The 19544-nt window shown below is 38.8% G+C and overlaps 1 protein-coding gene across 1 annotated transcript; it reads left to right on the forward strand.

Moving 5' to 3' along the window:
• The first annotated feature begins 5533 nt into the window (after window positions 1-5533).
• Window positions 5534-6454, forward strand: LOC132027678 (olfactory receptor 2AK2-like). Its single transcript, XM_059416436.1, has one exon. The coding sequence runs from the start codon at window positions 5534-5536 to the stop codon at window positions 6452-6454; it is 921 nt and encodes a 306-aa protein (XP_059272419.1).
• The last annotated feature ends 13090 nt before the right edge of the window (window positions 6455-19544 follow it).

The raw sequence follows: 19544 nt of genomic DNA on the forward strand, positions 1-19544 counted from the left end.
ATTCTATACACTATTTTCCCCTAGCACAGGAGTTTCTCAATCCTGAGTGGTCTATAAACTTGGTATTCACCTGATGATCTTTTTGGTCTTCTGGAGTTAGGACTGTTGCACTGATTTTCAGGGCTTTTTCCTGGAGTCAGACCTGTTTCACTGATTCTCAGATGCCTTTCCTAGCTGCAGTTTCACTGTCCTTGCCAGAGGCCCAGGCTCAGTGTAAGTGGCTCTGTGTTGCTCTAAGTGCCTTTTGTTCCCTGAAGGCATTCAGCACTGCTTTAGAAGATGATAATACAAATGGTGGCTCCCTCATCTCCAGACCTGGAGCTGAAGTATCACACACCCAGTCTTTGTGTGTCCTCAGGGAAAAGCAGTCAGTTACTTTTGTCTCCCTTGTTTCTGTCTTCATTCTTTGTTCACTCAGCCTGTGAAAAAGCATTTTTATCTGAGACACATAACCCCAATTTGAGTCTCCAAATTCTTAAGACCCTTGAGGAACACATCTGCACCTCCTTCCTGGGGAATGAAGAGGTTCTCACTGTGATTCTGCCACTTGCTGGGCTCCTGCTAGGAGAGTAGTTGACCAATCCTGCACTGGTTCATGGTTTATGGCATCACTGAGCTGAAAGCCCACTCCTGGCCTTGCTAATTGCAACCAGGTTCCCTACTCCAAGCCTGGGAACTCTGGCACACTCAGGAACTCCATTCTTTCTTTGACCCAAGGGATCCAGAGATCACACAGTTCTCCCTAGAATTCTGCCCCACATTGGCACCTAAGAACCTTTCCGGCTGGGACATCCCTTACCAGAGCAGATTTCTAAAAGTTCCAATTTTGCGCACTCCAATGATATCACTTTCCAGTAGTCAGCTTATGGAGGCTCGCTCCCCCTAAAGTTTATCTTCCAATATATCCGCTCATACTCACTTTTCTGCATCTCCCACCTTTCTGCAAAAAGTGGTTGCTTTTCCATTTCTAGAATTGCAGCAATTCTTTTCTTAGATCTCAGGTTGTATTCGCTGATGTTCAGAATGGTTTGATAACTATCAGGCTGAATTCTGGGGACCAGATGAAATGCAGGGACCCCTACTATTCTGCCACATTCCCATGATTCTCTTTTCTATTAGTTTTTCTTGTATGTCTCAAATCTGAGCACAGGTGTTGCCATATATTATCCCATAAAATTAGTTAAGGAGATTGACTAGTTAAAATCCAACCTCATTTTAATTTCTGACAATTAACTATTATTGGCATAGAAAAAATATTAAGTGACTATCTTGCTATCATTTAAATTTCTGTCTCTGAACATGGGCACAAATAGCACCTTAAGAACTTTAAAAAACCTAATCCTAATTCCGTAAGCAAGCCTATATTCTTAAGATTTCTGTATCCAAAAAAAAAAAAAAAAAGAAAGAAAGAAAGAAAGAAAGAAAAAGCACTAGTTAACAGGTAATATTTCTTATGTCATGTAAATCCTTAGAAATTCTTACCTATTTTTACACACAAAAAATCCAACTCTATATCAGTTAGTTATTAATAATGTAGAATTTGGGACACCTGGGTGGCTCAGTTGACTAAGCATCTGCCTTTGGCTCAGGTCATGATCACTGGGTCCTGTGATGTAGCCCCACATTGGGTTACCTGCTCTGTGGGGAGTATGCTTCTCCTGCTCTCTCTGTCTCTCCCCAACTGCTAATGCTTTTTCTCTCTCTCAGTTGCTTCCTCTCTGAAACAAATAAATAAAATCTTTCTTTAAAAATAATGCAGAGTTCAGGGTGCCTGGGTGGCTCAGTGGGTTAAGGCCTCTGCCTTTGGCTCATGTCATGATCCTGGGGTCCTGGGATCGAGCCCCACATTGGTCTCTCTGCTCGGCGGGGAGCCTAATTCCTTCTCTCTTTCTGCCTGCCTCTCTGCCTACTTGTGATCTCTGTCTGTCAAGTAAATAGATAAAATCTTAAAAAAAAAAAAGAATGCAGAGTTCAAATCCATGTGTATATTCTGAAGGCAAAATTAAGTTAATTAATACTTTTTAAAACACTATCAGACTGGCAATGTCATTGTTTTTCATTTTTACAAATATATGAAAATATTTGGCTAAGTCTTATCTTTTTTTTCTTCTTTTTCTTTTGAAGAACTGACATCAGCTCTAATGAAGCAACAAATGGAATGGGTAGTATGTGCTTAATTGTGGACTAGAGACCAAGTTTTCCCAAAAGGGCTGTTGAAATCAAAATGAGTTTCCACCATCATTAGGCAGTTAGTCCATTTGCCTTAAGAGGTTAAAAATCTTACATAAAGGGAGCCAAATGTCTGTGTGTGTTTAAGTTATTTTTTCTACTAAATTTATTATGCTAAATGATCAAAGTTTTTTTTTTCCTATGGCAAAAAATAAAATAAAATTGTATAGACTTAGGGTACATTAACAGTTCCTAAAATAAGTTTCAAATTAGAGACTTAAGTATGAAATATATTTGAATTTCTCTCCGAATCACTTTTTTTTTTTTGCTGTTTTTCAGATGAGTCACACTAAATAGCTTGGTTATTCAAAGTATATTTTTTTCTGCCTGTGTAACTACATATTACATATAATACATATATAATATATAAAATATATATAATGTAGTTTTACTATATTACTACATTTTACATACATTACTACATTTCCTACCTTTACCATATTTTTCATACAAATCATGTAGTTTTACTAAAATTCCTTTTTCTTTCCTTCTGTTTTCCTTTCTTTCTTTCTTTCAATTGCTGTGATTGCAACCCTCACATAGGTTTTAGGGATCCTTCCTATATACACTATTGCAGACACATCTTTCATTCTTTTTTAATGCTTAACTTTAAAAAAAAAATTCTAGAAGAATGAGACACAGCTCCACATGAGGGTATATATTTCAAAAGAAATGACCTTTAGATTATTTTATAAAAGTAAAGAAAAATTTGTTTGTTCATCCAGGAGAAAATGTACGATTTTAAGGAAATATTTTTTTCTTTAGTTTCAAAGACATGACTTGGTGGAGAGAAAAAAATCTTCATAGTATCAGTCACTCAACTGTCAAACAAGTGTTTAATCTGCTGAGTTCTCTGAGGTAAGTGAAAAGAATTTGGTGTGCCTTGATGAGTTTAATACAACCTATATAGAAAAGGAAAATATGCAATTAGTATCAGACATACTATTTAAAGTAATGCATTTCATTTTGAAGTTTATGCAGTGTGAATTCTATTATGCATCTCACATGCAGACTTTCTCAATGGGACTATTTTTGAGTTGGCTATGTTATCAACATATTATTAAACAAGAGGTAAGTATCTGAGATTTGTTTGGTCTTATACTGAACTTGAATCATCCCAGGCTTAATGGACAAAGGAGATGAAGGATATTTTGATGCAATGAGATAGGACCATAGTCTGGTAGCACTGTATACCACTTACTTAAAGAGTATGACTTTGAAGGGGCTAGTGAATATATTTTTTTTCTTTCTTCTTGAAGCTCTAACATTTTACATTATGTTTAGCATAAATTTATATGCGACATTTTTGAAATAATTGAACTATGAAAAAGAAGTAAAGTATTTCAGGAAATAAAAAAATACATGGTGAAAATTTAATGTGACTCAATTAAATTTCTTGTACATTTTATGGTTCCATACAGGTCATGATTATAATTAGTAGTTATATTTTGAAAAAATCTGTCTTCATACTTATCTTCTTACTGACTGAAAATATGAAGGCGATACATTTTCTAAATGTATGGCTTCCATTTCTACTCATTGTTTTAATGTATATCTCCTATGAGTTACCTAATTCCTTTACTTAAAATAAAATTTACACTAAAAATTTTAATCAAAGCAGAATTCAAAATTCAAGGAAAGTGTGGAAAATGCCAATGAAAATATGTGTGGACTGTAAGAATCATGAGGTTTTTATTAGTATGAAAATAACAGTAGATAGAATTACTTATTTTATAAAATTGTTTAGGTAGAAATTTCTGACTTTCAGTTTATGGACCTAATAATATTAAGCTTGTTCTGAATTCAACTATGATAAACACACTCTTTAATTTTGCTTCCCTTCTCCTGTCAAGTTTCCAGTTTGGGTGTAAAACAAACTTAAAGATGATGCTATTTTAAATTTCCTACTTTATGTTGAAATTTTAAGATGTTGAAGGGCATCTTGGCTCTTCCCAAAGTTTGGCGATTCTGACCATTGGTGCTTTGAAAGTTGTTACTTAAGTCATCAGAGCTACCTGATAGAGTTGTTTTAATATTGGGAATTGTAATTTTTAAATTATATTGGTGAACATAATATAAGAGTTGTCAGGCTTTATTTTTTTTTTATTTTTTTTTTAAAGATTTTATTTATTTATTTGACAGAGATCACAAGCAGGCAGAGAGAAAGGCAGAGAGAGAGGAGGAAGCAGGCTCCCTGCTGAGCAGAGAGCCTGATGTGGGGCTCGATCCCAGGACCCTGGGATCATGACCTGAGCCGAAGGCAGCGGCTTAACCCACTGAGCCACCCAGGCGCCCGAGTTGTCAGGCTTTAATGTATTTATTTTATGTTAATGTAATTTGAAAAATTTGAAAAATTTTGAAAAATTACATGGAGTGTAACTTCACATGTGGAATTTCATCCATTCCTGAAAAGCATTTTTGGTTGTTGGAAGAGGAGTCTGGGTGTTAGAGAATTTCATTTTGGAGGAAAGTAGATGCAGGATACCTTTCAGGTGATTCTCATCTTAACACATGCTTTTGTCCTATTTTCCTCTTTTATTGAGTGAAAAATTTTTTTATTATTTATAATACATTACTGTGGAAGAAACTAAAATTAATTTCTTGAGCTTTATGGAAGAGTTTTACAGAATTTAATCTTTTTAACGCTTACCATATTATTACCTTTTGGAATCAGAGGTGCAGAAAAAGAAAAATAAAACTGAATAGATAACTTTGTATATGCTTTAGAAATACCCATATATTCTGGACTTAAAGACAGGAAAAAAGAGAAGAAAATATGTATTTTTCAAACTGGATGGAAATTTACAGTGTGTTTAGTACTGTCATAAATTAATTGGTATATGAAGTGTGATTCATGTTTTTGATTATCAAAAAATATAGAGCTTGAGGAGAGTATGTGTTGTAACAATTACTGGGTACTATATAAGACTGATGAATCACAGATCTGTACCCCTGAAACAACTAATACATTGTATGTTAATTAACTGAATTTAAATTTTAAAAAGGAGCTAAGAAAAGTGAGTAAGAAATTCTCTAAAAGTCACCCTGTGTGTAAAAACTTTGATTTATTTCTGATCATAAGGAGTTTGTTATCTGAAAGTTACCAAATTAAGATAATTTTGTTTTCTATTCATTTGGGGTAGAAAATCAAAGTAATGTACCATCTGGATACTTTACTTGGCTGAGGAAATGGTCTGGATGCAATTCAACTCATTTAATAATCTTCCCTTTTTTATTAAAGGGCAGTCCTTCTCTTTGCATGGAATCTTTAGATAAGATCTGCTCTGATATTGGGAATCAAACTATGAAGACAGGAAATCAAAGTGCTGAAACAGATTTTATACTCTCTGGTCTTTTCCAGTTTGGTCAAAAGGATGCTTTCCTCTTTGTTGCCATTGTAATTATCTTTGCAGTGGCTCTGATGGGGAATATCGTACTGATTCTTCTCATTCGACTGGACACCAGACTCCACACTCCAATGTACTTTCTACTCAGTCAACTCTCCTTCATGGATATAATGAACATTTCCACCACAGTGCCCAAGATGACCACTAACTTTCTGTCAAATAGTAAGACCATTACTTTTTTAGGCTGTGTGATTCAAACATTTTTGTTCATGGTCCTTGGTGGGACTGAAGCCCTTCTTCTTGGTTTCATGTCTTATGACCGATATGTAGCCATCTGTCACCCTTTACACTATCCCATACTCATGAGCAAGAAGATCTGTTGGTTCATGGTTACATGTGCATGGACCAGTGGTTCTATCAATGCTTTAATACACACATTATATGTATTTCACCTTCCATTTTGTAGATCACGGCTCATCAACCACTTTTTCTGTGAACTTCCGTCTCTATTACAACTGGTGTGCCAGAACACTTCCATGTATGAGTATACAGTCATTCTGAGTTGTCTTATTATTCTGCTGCTACCATTCATGGCCATTCTAGCATCCTATGCTTGTGTACTTTCTGTCGTTTTCCAGATGAGCTCAGGCAAAGGACAGACAAGAGCTGTTTCCACTTGCTCCTCTCACCTGATTGTGGCAAGCCTATTCTATGTGACTGGTCTCTCCACCTATACAAGACCACACTCCTTGCATTCTCCAGAGCAAGATAAGGCAGTGGCAGTGTTTTACACCATTATCACACCCCTTTTGAACCCTTTTATCTATAGCCTAAGGAATAAGGACGTTATTGGGGCCATGAGAAGATTGTTGTCATAATGGATATTTGCATATGAAATGTCACATTGGGAACCCCTTATTGATTGAGATCGAACAACATAGATTACTTTGCCTGAATACTGCTTTGGAGCATTAAAACCCTGAAAAATATTTTAAAAATAAATAAATTGATAAATTTATTGATCCCTGATGTATTCAGAATGGGTTAATTATATGTATTGAAACTGGATAAATTTCCAATCTGGAAGCAGGAAAAATGGTGCTGTTGTCAACATTATCTAGCTTCTGAAACTATAGATTTCATGATCATCAACTCAATGTTTGTGTGTCATGCTATTTTTCAGTGTGTTCCTTAGTATCTGAAATGCAATGAAAAGAAAATATAACCTATTCAAACATGTAACATTAAAAGGATCAATGCAAAGGGCGCCTGGTTTGTTCAGTGGGTTAAGCCTCTGCCTTCGTCTCACGTCATGATCTCAGGGTCCTGGGATCAAGTCCCGCATTGGGCTCTCTGCTTAGCAGGGAATCTGTTCCTTCTCTGTCTCTCTCTGCCTGCCTCTCTGCCTACTTGTGATCTCTCTGTGTCAAATAAATAAATAAAAATCTTTTTAAAAATAAATAATAAAGGATCAATGCAAAAAAATCTTATGTAGAAAGAGTACTTCATTCATTCATTCATTCATTCATATGTACACTCAAAACTGATTTATTACTTCATGTGTGTGTAACTGCTACAGGCATTTTTGATACGGAAGTAAAAAAAGATAAGAACCAACAGAAATCTTTGAACTCATCAGGTTTGCATTTCAATACAGGGAGATATAAAATTAATAAAATAAATGCAAATAGTTTAGATTATGTCAAATGTAGTAACTAATAGAAAAAATGCTGGATATGGGAAAGGGCTAAGCCAGAGAGTTTTGTAATTTTATATAAAATAGTCCAATGGAGAAAACTATGAGAGTGATACTTGGTGAAAATTTAACTGACATGAAGAAATAATTAAAATGGATATGTCATAGAGAATGTTCTTGATGTAGAAAAGAGTAAATGAAACATTTTGAAGAGGGAATGTGACTAACAGGATGAAGAAAATGAAGGACTAAGTTGGTGGGCTCTAGGAAATGAGTAGTAACAGAGCCAGTACTGTGTTAAATAACAGCGTTAACAATAGACATCCCTGTCTTGCTCCTGATCATAGAGGAAAGCCTCTCAGTTTTTCCCTATTGAAGATGATACTAGCTGTGGGTTTTTCATATACAGCCTTTATTATGTTGAAGTGTGATCTTTGGAAACTTACTTTGTTGAGGATTTTTTTTTTTCATTTCTGTTTAAATCTTTATTCAGCTTTCTCCATTTAGCTCATGAGTTTTTGATTATACAGTGCTCAAATTAAATGCAGAATTGAAAACATCATTTTATGAGTACTGGAGACTATAGTTTCTTGGCATGGGTATATATCAAACATTTTCAAAGTTTCTCTAATATATGAGGACTTAGAGAAGGCAAATTAAAGAAAAAATTAAATTGCATCTCTCACTTCTCTTTCTACTAAATGCAATTTAAAGGCATGCTTCTACTAAATGCAATTTTTTTTAGAGTATATCTAATTTTTTATTTTTTATAAACATATATTTTTATCCCCAGGGGTACAGGTCTGTGAATCACCAGGTTTACACACTTCACAGCACTCACCAAATCACATACCCTCCCCAATGTCCATAATCCCACCGCCTTCTCCCAAACCCCCTCCCCCCGGCAACCCTCAGTTTGTTTTGTGAGATTAAGAGTCACTTATGGTTTGTCTCCCTCCCAATCCCATCTTGTTTCATTTATTCTTCTTCTACCCACTTAAGCCTCCATGTTGCATCACCACTTCCTCATATCAGGGAGATCATATGATAGTTGTCTTTCTCTGCTTGACTTATTTCGCTAAGCATGATACGCTCTAGTTCCATCCATGTTGTTGCAAATGGCAAGATTTCATTTCTTTTGATGGCTGCATAGTATTCCATTGTGTATATATACCACATCTTCTTGATCCATTCATCTGTTGATGGACATCTAGGTTCTTTCCATAGTTTGGCTATTGTGGACATTGCTGCTATAAACATTCGGGTGCATGTGTCCCTTTGGATCACTACATTTGTATCTTTAGGGTAAATACCCAATAGTGCAATTGCTGGGTCATAGGGCAGTTCTATTTTCAACATTTTGAGGAACCTCCATGCTGTTTTCCAGAGTGGCTGCACCAGCTTGCATTCCCACCAACAGTGTAGGAGGGTTCCCCTTTCTCCGCATCCTCGCCAGCATCTGTCATTTCCTGACTTGTTGATTTTAGCCATTCTGACTGGTGTGAGGTGATATCTCATTGTGGTTTTGATTTGTATTTCCCTGATGCCGAGTGATATGGAGCACTTTTTCATGTGTCTGTTGGCCATCTGGATGTCTTCTTTGCAGAAATGTCTGTTCATGTCCTCTGCCCATTTCTTGATTGGATTATTTATTCTTTGGGTGTTGAGTTTGCTAAGTTCTTTATAGATTCTGGACACTAGTCCTTTATCTGATATGTCGTTTGCAAATATCTTCTCCCATTCTGTCAGTTGTCTTTTGATTTTGTTAACTGTTTCCTTTGCTGTGCAAAAGCTTTTGATCTTGATGAAATCCCAGTAGTTCATTTTTTCCCTTGCTTCCCTTGCCTTTTGTGTTGTTCCTAGGAAGATGTTGCTGCGGCAGAGGTCGAAGAGGTTGCTGCCCGTGTTCTCCTCAAGGATTTTGATGGATTCCTTTTGTACAATGTACGAAAGGTTTTTGTAGTTTTAGAGGAAAACAAACCGCACCCTGATCTCCCTCTCAGAGAGAATCCTGAGTCTGTCTGCAGGGCCTAAATAAGTTCCCCCTTGGCCGCTGGCAGAGCAGGTTCCAATTCGCGGTCCCTGTGGATGCAGGATCTTTTGCTTGTACCCAAAGCCAAGGCAGTGGTGGTTGTCTGGGCAGCACCAGACTGCCAGAGAGGTTCCAAGCAGCAATCACACACTGAGATTTTCCTGCTGGCCCGGCTGGGATTGCCTGGTATTTCTGGGTCTAAGAGTGCCCAGCTTGCACGCACCAATTTCAGGGGAGGCTGAGGTTCGCACGTGGGTCTCAGGCTCTGAGAAAGGGGCGCAGGTCTGAGAGCACCAGGCTGGGACTTCCCGCACCTCTCTGGGGGGGGGGGTGGGGAGTTTGGTGCAGGCGTCTTGGGCTCTGAAAAAATGGCACATATCAAAGCGCACTGGCTGGGCCTTTGTACTTCTTTCAGGGGAGTATCTCAGGCTCTACAGCATGGCTCACGTGTTCTGCTGCCAGGCGTGGCTCCCATCCCCTCACAGGAAACGGACCCCACATGTTTTCGGGTGCGCTGGAGGCTTAGGGACCAAGACTTGGTTTCTCCGCCACACTCTCTCTGGCTCAGCACCAGGGGAGGCTGTCCTGGGACCAGGGACTTAAGCCCCTGTCCCTAGCCGCCCCGATTCCCACAATTTCCCCCCCCCGCAATCCTTTGCTCTTTTAGAGTGCTTTCAACCAGTCTTCAAGTTAATGCTGGCCCCCAGATGCAGGGCAATCTTGCTCCTATTGGGGGTGTTACTTTCCAACTGGTCGCCTCTGGTGGCTCCCTCCCCCTTTTGTTTATCTTCTGATATCAGTCCACCATTCCCACTCCGCTTTACCTTCCCACTGGCATCTTCTGCCCCTGTGGAGATCCAGACGTGTATAATTCTGATCTCAGACTGATTTCATGGGTGATCGGAGTCTTTGGTAGGTAATCAGTTCACTTTGGGGTACAGGTTGAAAAGGCGCCTCCTCCTACTTCCCCGCCATCTTGTCCCTTAAAAAAATATTTTATTTATTTATTTGACAGAGATCACAAGTAGGCAGAGAGGCAGGCAGAGAGAGGGAGGGGGATGCAGGCTCCCTGCTGAGCACTGAGCCCAATACGGGGCTTGATCCCACAACTCTGAGATCAGGTCCTGATCCGGAGGTGGAGGCTTAACCCATTGAGCCACTGAGGCCCCACCTTTTTTTTGTTTGTTTTGTTTTAACATTTCTTTTTAATGTTCCCGAAGTAATTGTTTATGCACCTCATGGTGCTCCATCCAATACATGCCCTCCATAATGCCCACCACCAGGCTCACCCAGCTACCTACCCACTCTCCTCTGAAACCCTCAGTTTGTTTCTCAGAGCCCATAGTCTCTCATGAGTTTTCCCCCTCTAATTTTCTACAACTCACTTCTCCTCTCCATCTCCCCATATCCTCCATGTTATTCCTTATGCCCCACAAATAAGCAAAACCATATGATAACTGACTCTCTCTGCTTGCCTTATTTCACTCAGCATAATCTCTTCCAGTCCCATCCATGTTGATACTAAAATTGGGTATTCATCCTTTCAGATGGAGGCATAATGCTCCATAATATATATGGACTATATCTTCTTTATCCATTTGTCTGTTGAAGGGCATCTTGGTCCTTTCCACAGTTTGGCAACCGAGGCCTTTGCTGATATGAACATTGGGGTACAGATGGCCCTTCTTCTCACTACATCTATATCTTTGGTGTAAATACCCAGTAGTGTAATTGCTGGGTGATAGGAAAACTCTATTTTTTTTGAAAATTTCTTTTCAGTGTACCAGAATTCATTGCTTATATACCATACACAGGGCTCCATGGAATATGTGCCCTGCATAATACCCACCACCAGGCTCACCCAACCTCCCACCACCCGCCCGTCCAAAACACTCAGATTGTTTTTTCAGAGTCCATAGTCTCTCATGGTTTGTCTTCCCTTCCAATTTTCCCCAACTCCCTCCTCCTCTCCATCTCCCCATGTCCTCCATGTTATTTGTTATGCTCCACAAATAAGTGAAACCATATGATAATTGACTCTCTCTGCTTGACTTATTTCACTCAGCATAATCTCTTCCAGTCCCATCCATGTTGATACTAAAGTTGGGTATTCGTCCTTTCTGATGGAGGCATAATACTCCATAGTGTATATGGACATCTTCCTTATCCATTCATCCGTTGAAGGGCATCTTGGTTCTTTCCACAGTTTGGCGACTGTGGAAACTCTCTTTTTAATTTATTAAGAAATCTCCACACTGTTTTCCAAAGTGACTGCACCAACTTGCATTCCCCCCAACAGCATAAGAGGGTTGCAGTTTCTCCACACCCTCTCCAACCCATGTTGTTTACTGTCTTGTTACTTTTGGCCATTCTAACTGGTGTACGGTGGCATCTCAATGTGGTTTTGATTAGAATCTCCCTGTTTGCTCTTGATGATGAACATTTTTTCATGTGTCTGTTATCCATTCATATGTCTTCTTTGGAGAAGGGTCTATTCATGTCTTCTGCCCATTTTTTGATGTGATCCTCTGTTTTGTGTGTGTTGAGTTTGAGGAGATCTTTATATATCCTGGATATCAACTCTTTGTCTGTGTTGTCATTTGCGAATGTCTTATCCTATTCCATGGGCTACCTCTTTGTTTTGTTGACTGTTTACTTTGCTGTGCAGAAGCATTTGATCTTGATGAATTCCCAAAAGTTCATTTTTGCTTTTGTTTCCTTTGCCTTTGGAGACATATCTTGAAAGAAGTTGCTGTAGCTGATATTGAAGAGGTTATTGCCTATGTTCTCCTCTAGGATTCTGATGGATTCCTGTCTCACGTTGAGGTATTTTATCCATTTTGAGTTTATCTTTGTGTATGGTGTAAGAGAATAGTCGAATTTCATTCTTCTATATATAGCTGTCCAATTTCTCAGCACCATTTATTGTAGAGACTGTCTTTTTTCCACTGTATATATATTTTTGCTTTGTCGAAGATGATTTGACGATAGAGTTGAGGGTTAATATCTGGGCTCTCTACTCTGTTCCACTGGTCTATGTTTCTGTTTTTATGCCAATACCATGCTGTCTTGGTGATCACAACTTTGTAATAAAGCTTGAAATCAGGTAACGTGATGCCCCCAGCTTTATTTTTGTTTTTCAACATTTCCTTAGCAATTCGGGGTCTCTTCTGATTCCATACAAATTTTAAAATTATTTGCTCCAGCTCTTTGAAAAAAAGCAGTGGAATTTTGATCAGAATGGTACTGAAAGTATAGCTTGCTCCAGGTAGTATAGACATTTAACAATGCTTATTCTGATCCATGAGCATGGAATGGTCTACCATCTTTTTGTGTCTTCTTCGATTTCTTTCATGAGTGTTCTGTAGTTCCTCGAGTACAGATCCTTTACCTCTTTCGTTAGGTTTATTCCCAGGTATCTTATGGTTCTTGGTTCTATAGTGAATGGAATCAATTCTCCTATCTCCCTTTCTGTATTTTCATTGTTAGTGTATAAGAAAGCCACTGATTTCTGTACTTTGATTTGGTATCCTGCCACATTCCTGTATTGCTGTATGAGTTCTAGTAGTCTGGGGGTAGAGCCTATTGGGTTTTCCAAAGTCTCATGTCATCTGCAAAGAGAGTTTGACTTGTTTCTTGCCAATTTGAATACCTTTTAAAGATTTTATTTATTTATTTATTTATTTACTTATTTATTTTTAATATATTATTTATCAGAGAGAGTGAGTGAGTGCACAAGCAGGCAGAGTGGCAGGTAGCGGCAGAGAGAGAAGCAGTCTCCCTGGTGAGCAAGGAGTTCAATGTGGTACTCGGTCCCAGGACCCTGGGATCATGACCTGAGCTGAAGTTAGTGGCTTAACAGACTGAGGCACCCAGGCATCCCTTGAATACCTTTTATTTCTCTTTGTTGTCTGATTGTTGTTGCCAGGATTGCCAATATTACATTGAACAGATTGGTGAGAGTAGACATCTTTGTCATGTTCCTGATCTCAAAGGGAAGGCTGTCAGCTTTTCCCCATCGAGGATGATATTCACTGTGGGTTTTTCATAGATTGTTTTTATGAAGCTGAGGAATGTTCCCTCTATCCCTATACTTTGGGGCATTTTAGTCAGGAACAGATGCTGTGTCTTGTCAAATGTTTTTTCTTCATCAATTGAGAGGACCATGTGGTTCTTCTCTCTTCTCTTATTGATTCGTTCTATCACATTGATTGATTTGCGAATGTTGAACCACCCCTGCACCCCTTGGATAATTCCCACCTGCGCATGGAGGATAATCTTTTTAATGTAATGTTGAATTCTATTACCTAGGATCTTGTTGAGAATCTTAGCGTCCATATTCATCAGGGATTTAGGTCTGAAATTCTCCTTTTTGATGATGTCTTTGTTTGGTTTGGGGTCAGGGTAATGCTGGCTTCATAAAAAGAGTCTGGAAGTTTTCTTTCTGCTTCAATTTTTTGAAACAGCTTTAGGAGAATAGGTATTATTTCTTATTTGACTGTTTGGTAGAATTTCCCAGGGAATCTTTCAGTTCCTGGGCTCTTGTTTTTTTCGGAGGTTTTTGATTACTACTTCATTCATGTGAATTCCTTTTAATAAAGAATGTCTTAATGTGCATTCACTTGCATATGGCACCAGAAAATAAACACTAAAGAAAGTAATTTAAACTTGAGGATGTGTAAACATGGGACTTTTATTATTTTCTGATGATTGGTCCTTCTGAATCATCTCCAGTAGGATTTTGGTCATAGAGAAATGAGTAGGTAACAGGACTGCCTAATTGAAGACAACTGTAAAATTGTTACAAAGTCCTTGAACATACTTGAATATTCCCCTGGAGAAGAATGCAAGGAGTTTAATAAGATTTGGGTAAACATGAGACAAAGGAATGTACTTAAAAGTATGAACACAAATACATGCAAAAGTTTTTAGATAGCAACTGAAGATTTTTTTTTTTTTTTGAGAAATAAGGAGGGACTAAAAACTCTCAAAGTTGAATAGTGTTCAATTTTATTGTGCAATTACATTAAAGGGAGCTGTGTTGCAAAGCTATTGGAATACACTTAGTTGGATCATTTCATGGTTACTGATAAAGAGTAAGTAAAGGCAATTTGAAATATTGTGCCAGCTATGATTCACCCAGAATAATAGGACATTTAATTAAAATGTAGTAAAAAAATCATTGAAGGAATACTTTAAAAATATATTAATGTTCCTTTATTTATTACCAACAATGTCCAGATTAAAGAATATAAATGCCTAGACACGTCATAGATTTCTTCATATAAGTAGAATAGATTTTTGATGTAAAAAGTACAGAGATACATTTAAGTTTGTTGGATATGAACAAATAATAGATATTTGGAGTATCATTCATAGGACATATCTGTAATATCTCTTTGATCTACTATCATGTCCTGCAAAATAGATCAACATTTCACCTAGGCACATTTAAGTAAGTATTATATTATTTACACATATGTTGGAATGGGCTTACAATATTACCACCAGCAGCAGAATATAATCTCAGCAGGGAGCCTGCTTCCATATCTCTCTCTCTGCCTCCCTCTCTGCCTACTTGTGATCTCCGTCTGTCAAATAAATAAATAAAATCTTTAAAAAAGAATATAATCTCAGTATTATAAACTTAATTATAAACTTAATTAAACTTAATTATAAACTTAATTATAAACTTAATTAAAATTTCCCTTTTTTATAAATAATTTAAAAATTCAATTCAACCTTATAAGATTGTTAAAGATTGATTTTGGTGTTCTAGTTATAACATGATTTTATTTAGTGAATTTATAAGATCATTAAATTCTTATCATTTATTTTTCCAATGTTTTTATTACTTTTAGCTTAATAGTAAGTATGGATGTTATGGCTGGAAAATATGAAAACAGCATAAGCAGGACAAACGTGCAGTTCAAGTTGTCTAATAGGACAGGAAAGGAAAATCCTTTCTTGAAATCCTCCCCCAAATAACAACTGACTAAATTGGACAATATTTTATAGAATGCATGTTCCTGAAATAATCATGAATAATGGGTTACTATTATTCATCTAGTGATTAGCACACATCCCTGTAATTGACTCCAAACTCTATATTAGTTAGGTTTCAAGTTCCAAATGTCAGTGCCTCACAATGTTCTCATCAACTTTTTTCTTACATGACCTATTGGGTCTGAATAAAGTGAAACACAGGTCATCTCTTTATTCTTTTTTTTATGTGTTGAAATCTATCTGGCCCACTAATACCACAGCAGAGGAATAAGAACAATAGAGGGACTATGTAATGGCTCTTAAAGTTTGTTTGAATTTGAGATATTTTACTTTTACTCATATCTTATTCATATTCCATTTGCCAGAACAAATCACACAGTGAAGCTTTCACTAAAAAAAGATGGGAGATAATAGGAGGGGGAGACAAGATGGCGGGGAAGTAGGAGGAGGTGCCCTTTCAACCTGTACCCTAAAGTGAGCTGATTACCTACCAAAGAACTCCAATCACCCACGAAATCAGCCTGAGATCAGAATTATACATGCCTGGATCTCCACAGGAGCAGAAGATGCCTGTGGCCATGTAAAGCAGAGTGGGAACGTCTGACTGATATCGGAAGATAAACAAAATGGGGAGGGAGCCACCAGAGGCAACCCATTGGAAAGTAATACCCCAGTCTGAGAGTACCCTAAATCTGGGGGCCAGCAAAAACTTGGAGTCTGGTAGAAAGCACACAAAAAGAGCAAAGGAGTGGGGGACAAGAGGGCGGGAAGTAGGAGGAGGCGCCTTTTCAACCTGTACCCCAAAGTGAGCTGATTACCTACCAAAGAACTCCAATCACCCATGAAATTAGCCTGAGGTCAGAATTATACACGTCTGGATCTCCACAGGGGCAGAAGACACCAGAGGGCAGGTAAAGTGGAGTGGGAATGGCAGACTGATATAGAAGATAAACAAAGAGGGAGGGATGACCAGAGGTGACCAGTTGGAAAGTAATAACCCTAATAGGAACAAGAGTGCCCTGCGTCTGGGAACCAGCATTAACTTGGAGACTGGTTGAAAGCAATCCAAAAGAACAAAGGATGGGGAATCGGGGAGGCTAGGGACAGGGGATTAAGTCCCTGGTCCCAGAACAGCCTCCCCTGGTGCTGAGCCAGATAGAGTGTGGTGGAGAAACCAGGTCTTGGTCCCTAAGCCGCCAGCGCACCCGAGAAATATGGGGTCCAACTCCTGTGAGGGGCTGGGAGCCATGCCAGATGGCAGAACCCGTGGGCCCTGCTACAAAGCCTGAGATGTGCATGCTCCTCATGCTCCCCTGAGAGAGGTACAAAGGCCCAGCCGGTGCCCTTTGATATGCGCCATTGTTTCAGAGCCTAAGACGCATGCACCAAACTCTCCCTAAAGAGAGGTGTGCGAAGACCCAGCCTGGTGATTTTGGACCTACGCCCTGTTCTCAGAGCCTGAGACCCGTGCACGACCCACAGCCTCCCCTGAAAGAGGTTCCTGCAAGCCGGGTGCTCTTAGACCCAGAAAGGCCAGGCACTCCCAGCACAGGCCAGCAGGAAAATCTCAGTGTGCGATTGCTGCTTGGAACCTCTCTGGAAGTCTGGAGCTGCCCAGACAGCTGCCGCTGCTGTGGCTTTGGGTACAAGCAAAAGATCCTGCATGCCCAGGGACCATGACTCAGAACCTGGTTTGCCAACTGCCAACGGGGAACTTATTTGGGCTCTGCACCCAAACTGAGGCTTCTCTCTGAGAGGGAGGTCAGGGTGCAGCTTGTTTTCCTCTAAATCTATAAAAATCATCAAAAGCGGTCAAGGGGAGAGGAAAAAAAGTGAACAAACATAAAAACCGCCAGAGAACAAAAGCCTGAAAAAAACCCAGTTTCCTCAGAGCCCACCCTATTGAGGGGGGGAGGACTTAACTCAGGGAACATCATTGACTGAAAACCCACGAGGCAGGCCCCTCCCTAAGAAAAAAAAAAACAAGAAAGGAAACAAAAAAAGAATGACAAGAGAACAACCAGCACTACTTAATAGGAAAACTTTTATTTTTAACTTGTTTGCACTATTCTGGTTTATTTTTTTTTCATATAGATAATATTTTAACCTATTTACCATTACAGTGAGCTGTCCAGTACATCAAATTCCATAAAAACCTTCTAACCTAAACTTTTTGATACATACACCTATGTTTTTCTTTTGCATTTATGTTTTTTGAATTTCTTTTTTTATTTTAGTTTAGTTTAGTCTAGTTTATTCCTTTTTATTTTTATTTTCTAATATTCATATAGAGTTAAACTTCAAAGTAATCCCTTTCCCCAAACAATACTACTCCTATAGGTAAATCAATTTTTTAAAAAATTAAATTAATTTATTTATTTTCAGAAAAACAGTATTCATTATTTTGTCACCACACGCAGTGCTCCATGCAATCCATGCCCTCTATAATACCAACCACCTGGTACCCCAATCTCCACCCCCCGCCACTTCTGACACCTCAGATTGATTTTCAGAGTCCATAGTCTCCCATGGTTCACCTCCCCTTCCAATTTCCACCAGCTCCCTTCTCCTCTCTAACTCCCCATGTCCTCCATGCTATTTGTTATGCTCCACAAATAAGTGAAACCATATGATAATTGACTCTCTATGCTTGACTTATTTCACTCAGCATAATCTCTTCCAGTCCTGTCCATGTTGCTACAAAAGTTGGGTATTCATCCTTTCTGATGGAGGCATAATACTCCATAGTGTATATGGAACACATCTTCCTTATCCATTCGTCCATTGAAGGGCATCTTGGTTCTTTCCATAGTTTGGTGACTGTGGCCATTGCTGCTATAAACATTGGGGTACAGATGGCCCTTCTTTTCACTACATCTGTATCTTTGGGGTAAATACCCAGGAGTGCAATGGCAGGGTCACAGGGAAGTTCTACTTTTAATTTCTTGAGGAATCTCCACACTGTTCTCCAAAGAGGCTGCACCAACTTGCATTCCCACCAACAGTGGAAGAGGGTTCCCCTTTCTCCACATCCTCTCCAACACATGTTGTTTCCTGTCTTGCTAATTTTGGCCATTCTAACTGGTGTAAGGTGATATCTCAATGTGGTTTTAATTTGAATCTCCCTGATGGCTAATGATGATGAACATTTTTTCATGTGTCTGATAGCTATTTGTATGTCTTCATTGGAGAAGTGTCTGTTCATATCTTCTGCCCATTTTTTGATATGTTTGCCTGTTCCGTGTGTGTTGAGTTTGAGGAGTTCATTATAGATCCTGGATATCAACCTTTTGTCTGTACTGTCATTTGCAAATATCAAAGAGGCAAAGAGGGTTGCCTCTTTGTTTTTTTTGACTGTTTCCTTTGCTGTGCAGAAGCTTTTGATTTTGATGAAGTCCCAAAAGTTTATTTTCGCTTTTGTTTCCTTTGCCTTTGGAGACATATCTTGAAAGAAGTTGCTGTGGCTGATATCGAAGAGATTACTGCCTATGTTCTCTAGCATTCTGATGGATTCCTGTCTCACATTGAGGTCTTTTATCCATTTTGAGCTTATCCTTGTGTACGGTGTAAGAGAATGGTCCAGTTTCATTCCTCTACATATAGCTGCCCAGTTTTCCCAGCACCATTTATTGAAGAGACTGTCTTTTTTCCACTGTAGATTTTTTCCTGTTTTGTCGAAGATTAATTGACCATAGAGTTGAGGGTCCATATCTGGGCTCTTTACTCTGTTCCACTGGTCTATGTGTCTGTTTTTATGCCAGTACTATGCTGTCTTGGTGATCACAACTTTGTAATAAAGCTTGAAATCAGGGAACGTGATGCCCCCAGCTTTATTTTTGTTTTTCAACATTTCCTTAGCGATTCGGGGTCTCTTCTGATTCCATACAAATTTTTGGATTATTTGCTCCAGCTCTTTGAAGAATACCGGTGGAATTTTTATCGGAATTGTTGGAGGCAGGCCCCTGGCCAGGGCGGCCTCCACCATTAAAAGATGGCGCCTGGCTAGTTGCCAGGTTAGGATTGCCTCATGAGACTAAGCGGAACGCCCAAAGAGGAATTAAACAGCATTAGTTGCTAGTGAAGTCGTTCGTTTAGGTGCACAGCCTGATTCACTCTCTCCTGTACCCTGCTCGCTGATTGGTCATGTAAACGTATATAAGTGTGTAGACTTGCGGAAATAGAAGATACATCTAAACTGGGGCTTCTTGTCGTCCTTGCAGGTTGAGGGCGATAA

The sequence above is a fragment of the Mustela nigripes genome, chromosome 12, assembly GCF_022355385.1.
Source record: "Mustela nigripes isolate SB6536 chromosome 12, MUSNIG.SB6536, whole genome shotgun sequence".
Classification (NCBI taxonomy): Eukaryota; Metazoa; Chordata; class Mammalia; order Carnivora; family Mustelidae; genus Mustela; species Mustela nigripes.